The following is a 12,161-nucleotide window of genomic DNA, read 5'->3' as shown; positions in this document are numbered from 1 at the left end:
GAGGGCTTTATATACAGAAAGAAGGATTTTAAACTGGATTCTACAGTTAATGGGTAGCCAATGGAGCCTGTACAGCGATGGGGTGATGTGTACGAAACGACCTACATTGCAGATTAGGCGAGCGGCCGCATTTTGGATTCTCTGTAGTTTATGTAGTTGGTTGTTAGGCAACACATATAGCAGGCTGTTACAGGAGTCCAAACGACTAGTTACAAAAGCATTTACTAGAATCTTTGTAAATTCAAGTTAAGAAATTTTCTTATCCTTTTGATGATGTATAAGTGAAAAAATGCGGTTTTACATGTTATTTATTTTAGTATCCACTTTAAGAGAGGATGTCAGCATCCATCGAACAAATTTGAAATAATGTGGCAGGTCGCCCAATATGTCCTTATAATTGTGGTGTAGTTTTTTTGTGAAAATGTATTTTAGTTTTCGAGAAATTATAGTTTTGGTTCGACTGCTCAAATATGCAAATTTTCACTCTGAATATTACCCGAGTTGTGTGACCTCATGTAACGAATTTACTTGACCTCCGATATTTCTGTCGGCATAATCCTTTGTTTTAACATCTAAACTTAATCGCCTGTCATTATTGAAGCTGGCAAAGAAATATTTTTTTTGGTGAATATTTTTGTCGGACTTCTAGCTTTTAAAAGACAAAAGGATGGTTATAAAGTTAGTGTAAAAATTTCCTCGTGTAATTGTGTTGTTCTATCGTGAGATGAACTCAAAGTTCGGCAAAATTTACTTCATAGCGACTATGAAATTTACATGGTGTGCTTACTTGTCGCCACCGTTTACTGGCATAAATCACTACAGTTTGAAAAGAAATCTAACATGACACTCTTACCTTGTTTATTTATGATTTTACTAGCTGTTTCGATGATCAAGTTATGCTCTGCCACATTTAAGCCAGATTTAATTTTATAAATCTTCTCCACGTTATTATATTAGTTGCATGACAAGCGTGACACTTATAAATTCAAAGATGAATCAACCTCCGAATTACCAAGAGGTGGGTTTTTTTCCCACCTTGCATATCTATAAAAACCTTCCAAGAATTACTGTATTCAGAAAACTATGTCCAGATCCATCAATGATTCCTTTAGCGGCGGAAGTCAAAGAATGTTTACAAGAGTCAATTCGATTGAAAAGCTGCATACTGATTTAGCTAACTGATCTGTTGTATAAGTGTCTCATCTTACATGCTAACAAAGAGATTTCCTGTTTATTTAAATCGTTCGCTGGTAGGACTTTTGGTATAATTATCGAAAAGACCGATGTTGCATATTTTTTATTGTTCCCTTGCATAGTTGTAAAAAAGACATTTCAAGTTACTTGCGCAGATCCAGAAACTGAAGTTGATCTTATTTTGTCGTGGGCCGGCATCTTCGAGACGCCAAAAGATATCGATGATTTTACAATTTGCCCCACTCATAGATCAAATCTCGGTACCGGTGTTGGGTGGATTTGTGGTTCCATTAGTAGATGTAGAGTGATTAAAGAAGTGTACGGCCATGGTAAAGGTAGGGTAAAGTCGATTCCAAAAGTCTATTAGGGAATTGGCAGGCGTGTACCACAGATAGTGCGCAAGTTGTCTGGAAAATTCATATAACCTGGCTGCTTACCACCTTGTGCAAAATTACGCGACATTCAGGCTGGATACACAGTACTATTTAGACAACTAAAGCGAGAAAAGCTGTAGAGGTCATATCATCTGACCCCATTGACCATCACTAGGTAGCATTACAGCATGCTAACAGCAGAAAGCGCCGACCAACACCCCACTTTAAGATGCTTCTGACTAATTACTCGATCACACTCAGAACCAGTCAAGCACGTGAGGGAAAGGCAATTGACGTGCACACCAAGAGCAGCCTTTCCTCCTACAGTACTATGTAGACAAACAAGGCAAGGCAAAGCTGTCGACGCCATATCACCTGGCCCCATTGACTATCACTAGGAAGCATCACAGCATGGTAAAAGCAGAGAGCGCTGACCCACGAGTGACACATAATTTATCTCATTTCAGGAAGCTTCTGGCTGACGACTCCATCACACTCAGAACCAGTCAATCACTTAAGGGAGAGGCAATTGACCTGGACACCAAGAGCAGCTCCTCTTCCTGCATTCCAGTCTCAGTTTAGGAGTCCACAGGCTCACTAGTGGACCCCGGTGGAAGTGCTGAGATCCTGACTGAACCTGGGCCTCGAAAGTCTGCACATGTCTCTGTGCCCCCACAGAGACTATCCAAGAGATATTATTAACGATGATTCACTAATTTAAACTTATTTTGAACATTTATTTGATAAATATTCTTTTGAGTGATTTCAAAGTGACTCAAGAATTGATTTATGGACATCTTTGAGAATTATCGACTTTTAGTTTGTAAGAACATTTAGTAGTTGAGCATTTAGTGATAAAGGACTTTGCACAAGACTATGTTTCCCCATGGTTAGGTTTATTTTGCCTAGTCTAGTTCTGTCGCATAGTATTTGTTATTGTTACTTATTTATTTCATGATATTCAACCCTTTGATTGTGCGATTCTTCTCAAATATAGGAAAAGAGAAGTGTAGTTCCTAGTGTTACATTTACCCTGCCATCTAATCAAGCATGCTGGAAATAAAGTAATTTTACATGTGATTCCAACATGACCAGTGTGCTGATTTTGCGTCGTCTTCTATTATATGCACCTCGGTCCAAACATTAGATCAAGCTCTCCTATTCTTGATGGACATCTTTGTAGTTCCATATAGTTTTTCGACTAGAGGCATTTCCTAAAGTGTAGAATCGAGAGCAATTTGATACCGCATCAACAGCAGAATTATATTTTGAGACCTCACCAATCTATCTGCTGGAAATTTTCATTGTCTATTTAGTCCTGCATAGAGACCAAATGAACATACAACGTACATGTTGTTTGGTTTCTTGGTGTTGAACTAACAGTCTTCGTTGGCGCACTTCAGCCCTTCTGGCGGGACAGAACGTATTGCAGTGATAAGGGAATTGACGAAACATTTCGTTCTTTGCAAAAGCATTCGGCCTAATTCTGCATTAACTTTTTTTTATGTAACTATCTACACTGATGAGAGAAATGGTAGCACCTCTGTAGAATGCATAGTGCGAATTTTTTAGGGGGCCAAAGCTTCTCATGAAAGCTAGTAGGACCATTTCAAACATTTCAACCAGTTGAGATTGATTTTGCAGTTTTGTGAAATTCAGTCTTTTCGTTACTATGACTATTTAAACCAATTAACCTGGAATTTGACAGTCTGAGCAATTAAACCTTTTGGAGTAGTTGAAAAATATTGAACCAGTTTAGCTAGTTCGACTATTTGAACTAACTTAAGAAATTAAGATAGACTGTCTAATTTCTGCAATTTTGCTGTTTTAGCTAGTTTGAGGCAATTAAGCTAGATTGTGCAGTTTCTGAAGTTGACCTCTTAAAGTAGATGTGCATTTTGTCCAGTTAAACCTTTTAAGCTAGTTTGAACAATTCGTGACTTACTTCAACCAGTTAAGATAGATTCTGCAATTTGTGTAGTTAAGCTGTTTTCCCTAGTTTGACTATTTAACCAGCTGAACCGGTGAAACTAGTTTGACTTTTTTGATTAATTAAAGCAATTCAGCTTGATTCTGCAGTTTTCGCAAGTCATTGAGCATTTGGAGTATCTGAACAAGTTGAGAAAGACAGCAATTTGTGCAGCTTAACTGTTTCTGTTACTCTGACTGCTTAAAAGTAGAACTAATTTAAACAAAGTTAAAATTTAAAAAAAAATTTACAGCCTAAGAAAAGTGGTTGAACGGCTTTGAATATATGAAAGTCATATATTTGAAATGCAGATAAAGACGTGCATATGAAAGCGATCTTAGCAGTTATGAACACTACTTAAGCAATAGTGAAAAGAAGGCCTGAACTTTTAAGTATATGACTTTTGATGATATGATGGGCTCAAATCCCGTACAAGCCCGAATTTTTTTCAGGCCTTCTTTTCACCACTACTTAAGCAGTGTTCATAACTGCGAAGATCGCTTTCGTATCCAAAAGTGGTTGAGGTACTTCAAATTGTCAAGATGGCTGCACTGGTTGAGGTGATTCAATAATCAAACTAGCAAAGACAGTAAAACTGCACCAATTGCAAAATCTATCTAAACTAGTTGAACAAGTAAAAATGGTGAGACCACCTTGAACTCTTCAACTGGACAAAGTGTATAAGTAGCTTAAATGATTCAACGGTGTTCAAAAGCTAAAAGGAGTGACCAAATGAAAAGGTCTTAACTTTACTCTTAAGGCAACTTAGGCATGCTGCACTTTTTATTTGGTCTGGTAAATTGTTCCAGAGTGAGGGAGCAATGACTGAAAAGGTGCAATTTCCATAGGAGTCAATATTATCCTCAGAGACCGTTAACAATTCCTTGTTGGTGGAGTGGAGTGTCCAAGGTGTACTATCAATTAAGGAGTCTGTATGAACAACTTTTCTCACAGGGAATGTTTCTCTAGTTTGCCTTTCTTTTCTTTCTGTAATGGTTTACGACCCTTTACTGGTCATCTCAGAGGACAATCGCTACCACAAGAGAAAAGTCTTGGCAAGTTAGTTGTCAGGTTGATTGTAACCTGCTAGATATCTATCTCATGAGCTTCCTATCAAGACATGTGCCTCACGTAAAATTATACATATAGATATACATATAGGAAGTCTGTGTTTTGATATTTCTGTTGTACAGTGCTCGATACGTAGAAGTAGAGCGTGACATGTATAGAGATAAGTAAAAAAACAGAGACTACACTTTCATCCCTACAAGCCTGTATCATGATTACTCACTCATCAGGGGATTTTATTGTTCAGAATATTCATAACCACATTTAGATAATTTACAAACTTGCGTGGTGGTAAATTTCAATGCTTTTTTCAGTTAATACTCAGTAATGCTTTTTTCCTGTGGTGGTATGAGGACATAAGTTCATTATGTTTATTTAGTGATGATAATTCAAGTTGGCGGATGATAAGTAATTTTTTTCTTTGAGGCAGAGGTTACATCTTTTGCTTGCGCTGTTGTAAAGTTATCTTGATGAAAGGATATGCCATAAAATAAAGTGGTCAATGTTATTTTGTTTAAGGGTCCAGATAAGTTTGCTGAGTTCAATAAAATTTCTGTGTTTTGTGTCGGAATGATGTGGTGTGGTTTCTGTATCTAGTCTTGAAGCCATTTTATGTAAGTCCGATGTACGTTTCAGTAGTGCTGTTGTCCTTACGTGTGATGGTAGCTTGGTAGATAAGTGATGATTGGACGCAGGTTCCATTAAGTGGGCATGTGTTCTTCTGCTGGCAGCTGCAAGTTTTGGTGTCTTTTGTGTTGGTGTTATCTGCAGTGTCATCGATGTGTTTGGATGAATTTAAATTGCGTTTGTTGTGGCTGGCGATGGTCTGTTTAGTGTTATTCTTGCAGCTGTGGCAGATTTTGATTGTGCTACAGTTAAAGATTTTTCGAAGTTTGCGGTCTTTCGGGAAGTGCTTGTCTATTAGGGTGAGGAATCTGTGTCCAATTTTGGTGCTGAAATTTTTTCTGAATGGGGGGTTGTACCAGAGTATGTTGTTCTGTTGTCTGTCTTTTCATTTGTTAGCTGTGGGTGCTCCGTAATGTAGAGTGGACAGGCATCTGCATTTCGTGTGCTTTTTGATATGACATGAATACTGCTTGCATATTGAAAATGATTTTTATTCCAAGGTTAATCACTACTATTCTCTTGAGGGAAATGGTAAGTGAGCTGGCACAACTCTTGCATTTCCAGTATCTGAATAAGTCATATAAAATAACATCTTTCTTTTTTTGTAATACGAACCTCGAAATACCCGGGGAGTAACTGAGTTGACAAAGGATTATGGTAAGTGGGAATACAGTATTGAAAGGAAAAATGACAATTTTGGAAATCCTGAAAGGTTTCCTTCAAAAACTATCAGAACTCCATATGAAGGTCTTTTTACAAGTAAATAGTGATTGAAATAAAATATTCTGATGGGTGTGGTCTTTTGGTTGGGTGGAGCGAATTTACCACATTGGTTTACATTAGTAGCGTTCTTATCAACCTTCAATAAAATCTCCCCTAAAAGAAGCTTGGAAAATTGGACTTCAGATAATTTGAGGTCATTTAAGCTATGTTTCTATGCATCATGACTGCCTGACTCCTGGAAAAATTGCACCTCCCATGAGGGGTATATTCAGTGCCTAAGAAGCATCCTTTGGCATATGCAAATTTATTGAATTTTGGACTAAAAACCATAATTGAAATTTGAAGTTTTTCTGATAGGAGCTATCAAAGAAGTACACATTGTTTGCACAAATTCTTTCAAGTTGGAATCCACTGTTTTGTAAACAGTTAAAATTGTAAAGACAATGAGAAAAATGCCTTTGTTCTTTCAGTAATCTTCTCTATAAGTCTGGATCATAACACCTGATGGCAATTCTTTTGCAAAATTTCCCATACATTGTGACTTTGAAGATATCTTTTCCCTGCCTATTACTTGATGTATGACTATGCATGATTGTATTAGTATATTAATAGAATTAATCTTATGAAGTTGTGAAGATCCTCACCACTATCCATAGATGATAACAATGCTTGCCAATCAAGCGAGTTATTTTCAACTGCAAGGGGCTATTTGAAATGTGCAGTAGTACATTATCATAGAATAATGTATTTTTGTTCTATGCTGCTGTCCAGTTTTTTTTGGACTGTGGACAGTTTGTTCTAACTAGTTTCCAAAATCAGACTTTACTCTTGTTTGTTCTTGGCTTTGTAATTAACAGGAGAATCGTTATTAAAGTAATAAAATATATGGGGCATCACAATGCTTGTGTGATCAGACGGTTATTAGGATACAATAATATTTGCGCAATAACCAACAACCATTTTTTTAAGTGTCTGTGAGTGCAAAAACATTTTCTGCTCTTCCCAAAGTTTATTAACATAGCGAGAAATTCAAAATTTTTACCTTTGCTTTTGATTATTCACTTTGCACAAGTCTTTCACCTGAGATCACAAAAGTTTCTTACATTTGCTTCAGGGTATAACTAAGTTGATGAAAATCTATTGACTCTATACTTGTTGTATAACACTGACAAAACAAAGGTTAATTATAAAAGTGAAATGAGGTCGCGTTTGATCAGAAGGATATTCTTTATTGATCATCAAATCATTTTAGATGAAGTTTAAAAATAAATCAGTTAAAGAAAAAGTTATTCAAAAGATATAATGAAGTAATAAGAATTTAAGAAAAGTAATTAGTAACTACTACATTACAAGCATAGGTATTAAAAAATAAAAAAAGTGGCTTGGGATTTAAGGTTACCAATTTCAAATGGTTTGAGCTTTTTCAAATAGGAAACACTTAACTTAACCTGTGATTTAGCGCTCTGATCAGTGTGTATGTATTGGAACGTAAACAGTTTCATTTCACATCACTCATGATGATTTGATTGTATGCAGAGCATGTCAAGTTATAAGAATTAGCCATGACAAAGATGAAAATCCATCTGAAAACCAAAAATGCTCCAACAGAGTGGTTCATTATCATATTATGCAAGTATCTGTTAATAATGTGAAGATTTTTCAAAACACACTCGCAAATTTCAAGTCTGGCAACTATTTTGTTCACATTATAACCTTGCTTATTTGACTGTAGAAAATTGAAGTCAATAAAACGTTACCTATAAAAGTTTTGAAACAAAATAAACAGCAGTTTCATTATATACTAATTAGTGCGTTCCTGTTCAGCCATCCTTCCGTTACAGAGATAAATGTCAATGGCTTTACAACAATCCACAGCAGTTCCTGTTGTGTCAACTTTAATGGAAGAATTTTAATGTAATCGGTTTGATCTTTTCCGTTTAACTGGATCTAGGGTAAGCTTCTTCCCTGCCCTACTTATATTTGGTCCATCTGATTCCTGTGGTAAAAAGAAAAGCCGCACAATATGTATGGCAAAATTTTTAATGAATTTCGTCCTTATTCTATTTATTATTATTTATTTAACATCGATAAAACATCAGGACTTAAAGTAATTACTAAAATCGCATTAATTACATTGTTAAGATACTGTTCTACTACTAATTAAATCTAATAACAATAAAATAAAAACAATAACGAAGTGCCTCCTTTTCATGAATGCCGTGTGGTTAGCTAACTTATCTATTATCAAAAAGGAAATCCCTGCAGCTGGATTTAAAAGTAGCAATAGTTTGTGATTACCACAGATTGGTAGGTAAGCTGTTCCACATAACCGCACCATTGTAGCTGGAACTGTTTTTTACAAAATTGGTGCGGGGGAGTGGAACAGGTAGTTTGCCCGCACAATTCCTAAGAGAATAGGTAGGTATTGCACTCTGGTCAGTAAACATTGATTTCAGATAATCAGGGGCGAGACCATTAAGAGATTTTTATACCATAGTGGCTGTTTTTAATTCTTGTTGAAGATTAGGTTTTCGCCAGCCTAGTCTAACAAAGAGATCATCCGGATTGGCATCATATGAAGAAGAGGTCAAAATACGCTCAGCGTGATTCTGTAGTTTTTGTAGTCTAATGGAAAGAGATTTATTGCAATTCCCCCATACGACACTACAGTAATCAAAATGAGGTTGAACTAGGGCATTAGAGATGCATAGGAGCGTTTCAAAAGGAACAAAAGATCTGCTTCTCTTCAAGATGCCAATGCTGGAGGCAAATTTTTTGGGAACATGTTTCATACGTACGTTCCAAGTTGGGTTTTCATCTATATATACTCCAAGAGATTTCGTCAATTCTACTTGTTTTATAGAATTACCGTCAATGGTAAAAGACGGGATTCTATTAGAAGTACTTAACCTTTGCCTTGAACCAATCAACATAAACTCAGTCTGACTTATTAAAGTGAGTTTATTTGCCGATAACCATTCAGTAATTTTACTTAGATAATCGTTCATATTTTCTTCTAGATACGCAACATTGTTTCTCTTATCTTACCACCCATCATGCCTGTGTGGCACATAGGGCAGCAACGAAATCCTTCCAACCCTCCTATCTTTAGCCAGTTTTTCAATGGTGCTCCAGCTGTAATTGAGCCCCCTTAGTCTCTTCTCTACTGTCCTGCGCCAGGTTGTTTTCGGGCGCCCTCTGCTTCGTTTTCCTTCAGGTTTCCAGTGCATTGCAATTCTGGCTACGTTGTTACTAGCCATCTGCATCACATGACCGATCCACCTCCATCTTCTCCTGTTGACAAGTGTACGAATATCCTCCTGCTTGGTTTGCCTCAGTAGCTGGTCGTTTTATATTTTCTGAGGCCAGAAGATTCTCAGAATCTTCCTTAGGTTTGCTGTGTGGAAGGGTGCTAGTTTTGAGAGGTCTTGTTTTGTCATTCGCCAGCATTCCGAGCTGTAAAGGATAGTTGACAATACGCAGCTCTGATAGATTCTAAGGTTCGTCTTTGTGCTGTAGCTTGCTGACCTCCACACTGATCTTAAGCTCATAAAGGCATTTCTTGCTTTGTCCAATCTGCTTTGTATATCTACACTAGTACCCCCATCTCGGCAGAGCACACCTCCGAGGTATGTGAACTTGTTGGTGTATGGAATGTCCTGTCCTCTTACCCTGATCTTTGTTGGTGAAGATACATTACCACACATGGCCTCCGTCTTCCTAAAGCTAATTCTCAAGCCGACCTGGTTGCTGAAGATACTGAGCCGGTCTGTCTTTTCCTGAATGTGCTGTTGTGTGTGGAAAAATAGGGCTAAATCATCTGTGAAGTCAAGATCTTCGAGTATAGTAAAAGGGGTCCATCTTATGCTTCTTTGCTGATCTTCCATTGTTCAACAAAGGACCCACTCGATAGCAATATTGAATAGCATGGACGACATGACACTTCCCTGCCGTACACCGGTTTTAACTTCAAAACTTAGATCTCCCTGACTGATGCAACATGTGAAATTTGAGTAGAGGCATTTGATGATATTAATAATGCGTTGTGGAATGCCATACGCTCTCAGAATCTGCCAAAGACTGTCCCTGTGAATGCTGTCAAACGCTTTCTCATAGTCGATGAAATTTATATACAACTCCCTGTTCCAGTCAGTACATTGCTCAAGTATGTTCCACAGTGTGAAAATATTATCCGTTCATCCACGTCGCTTGGGAAATCCAGATACTCGTTCTGCAGGAGGTCATCAACAGCTTAGGTGATGCACTGTATAATGATCTTGCAAAAGATTTTACTCGGCACAGACAAAAGGGTAATTCCTTGCCAGTTGTTACAATCACTTAGAGACCATTTCTTTGATATCTTAACTATCAATCCTCTGCTCCAATCTATCGGAATTTCTTCCTGCTCCCAGATCTTTGTAAACAAGGAGGTCATAATGGGTGCAGCAAGCTCAGGGTCTGCTTTAAACAGCTCGGCATTTAGATTATCATGGCCAGGAGCTTTTCCGTTCTTCAGGAAATTAATGGCTTGGATGATTTCCCTCCTAGTTGCAACGTCTGTGCTGATGTCAAGGTCGGTTGCGGCTTCCTGGATGTTAAACACAACTATTGGTTGTGGTCTGTTTAAAAGCTCTCTAAAGTGCTCCGTCCAGTGCCATTGCTGCTCTCTCTCTGATGTTAATAAGATACCGTTCTTGTCCTTTACAAGCACCTTGGTTGTATGGCATTTACCTGTTGTGATCTTGGTGACCTTATACACTGTTCCTTGCTCATTGCATGCAGCTGCCTCCTCCGCCTGGGATGCAAGGTTCTCTATATACTTCCGTTTATCTGCTCTTGTTCGGCGTTTCACCTCTTTGTTCGCTGCCCGATACATATCTTGATGTCTTTCTTTAAGCTGTTGGGATTTTGAGTCCATCACTTTCTTCTTTAATCTTCGTCTACTTTCAATTGCTTTCCAGGTATCAGATAACATCCATTCCTTTGGCCTCCGCTGCCTGCAGCCTAGACATGTTTTGCTGCTATCATTGTTAGCAGTAGTAATTCTCTCCCAGTTCTTGTTCATGCTTTCATCGTTAATATCCTCCCTTCCGTCTAGTTCCACAAGAGCCTCAAATCTGTTGCACACCTACAGGATAAAAGGGTTTCTCACACTTGGGTGTTTCAGTTGGCTCACGTCGAAACGGCTGCGCCTCTTAGTTAGACGCCCTGCACTCTTTAATTTCAGTTTAACAGGCTGTTACAAGATGATGGCCACTTCCAATGTCAGCTCCTCTCCTCACTTTGACATCCCGAAGGGATCTCCGCCATTTTTCATTGATCAACAGATGGTCAATTTGATTTCTATCCCTGCCCCCTATCACCAGATTATCAGTTGTGCAAAACTCAACAAGCCTTTCTCCATTTTCATCGATGTTGCCACTCCCGTGTCCTCCCATCACTCTGTCACTGCCTGAGTTATAGGCACCAACTTTGGCATCTAGATCCCCCATGATGATGATAAGATCTTGCATTGGGACCTGCTCGATCTCTGCCTGGAGCCTGAGATAGAAATTGTATTTCACATCATCTTCACTATCATTGGTTGGAGCGAAACATTGAATCAGGGTCAAGTTATTTTGCTTTCCTTTCAGCCTGGCCTTTATGAGGAGACTATTGATAGGTTTCCATTCCAACAGCGATCTATCTGCTCCTTTCTTCAGAATAGTTGCCAAGCCTACACGATGTAGCTCATCATCCCATCCAGAATACAATACCCTCTCGCCTGACGCCTTCTTTAATCTCCCTGTCCCTATCCATCTGCTTTCGCTTATGCCCAATACATGCAAGTTATACTGTCTCCTTTCTGTTGTAACCTGTTCAAGCTTTCCAGTTTCGTACATGGTACGTACATTCCAAAAACCAATCCTGGTCTTTTTTTTTGCACTCATCACTTCCAACTTCATGCCAGTAGTTTCCTTCTGGCTTTCACCACTGGTAGTCATAAGGTTCGAAGACCTTGGAAGGTCTGCGTGCAGGATATTGGTTGTCTTTGTTGCTGTCTCCGTAACAAATTCTTTTTACAGGATAACGTTGTCTTTAGTCTAGACCCTACTCCTTGACCTTTCCTGCCTGGGAGGCCCTACCAGGGGTGTAAACATCCCCGCCGGCATAGCTCTTGGAGTCGCTGGAACGCACAAGTCACTCAGCCATGACAAGGCAACAGT

At 38.4% G+C, this 12,161-nt stretch overlaps 1 protein-coding gene and 1 pseudogene across 1 annotated transcript; both read right to left on the bottom strand.

Annotated features, from left to right (window-relative positions):
• Nucleotides 1-8,189: 8,189 nt before the first annotated feature.
• Nucleotides 8,190-8,888, bottom strand: LOC131793324 (uncharacterized; annotated as a pseudogene).
• Nucleotides 8,889-10,207: 1,319 nt separating this feature from the next.
• On the bottom strand, nucleotides 10,208-11,939 carry LOC131793352 (craniofacial development protein 2-like). Its single transcript, XM_059110765.2, has 2 exons — nucleotides 11,199-11,939; nucleotides 10,208-11,083 (listed from the first exon to the last, which is right to left on the bottom strand). Exons 1-2 carry the CDS (start codon nucleotides 11,937-11,939, stop codon nucleotides 10,208-10,210), a joined length of 1,617 nt encoding a protein of 538 aa, XP_058966748.2.
• Nucleotides 11,940-12,161: the final 222 nt, after the last annotated feature.

This window comes from Pocillopora verrucosa, chromosome 14 (genome assembly GCF_036669915.1).
Source record: "Pocillopora verrucosa isolate sample1 chromosome 14, ASM3666991v2, whole genome shotgun sequence".
Lineage (NCBI taxonomy): Eukaryota > Metazoa > Cnidaria > Anthozoa > Scleractinia > Pocilloporidae > Pocillopora > Pocillopora verrucosa.
This window is presented reverse-complemented; position numbering and strand designations above follow the sequence as displayed.

Bases quoted from the DNA above. Each gene is read 5' to 3' on its own strand.
- LOC131793352 (XM_059110765.2), bottom strand. From the start codon at position 11,939: ATGACTACCAGTGGTGAAAGCCAGAAGGAAACTACTGGCATGAAGTTG. The intron at 11,084-11,198 runs GTAACAGCCTGT...TTTATCCTGTAG, and splicing joins TTGGAAGTGGCCATCATCTT to GTGTGCAACAGATTTGAGGC.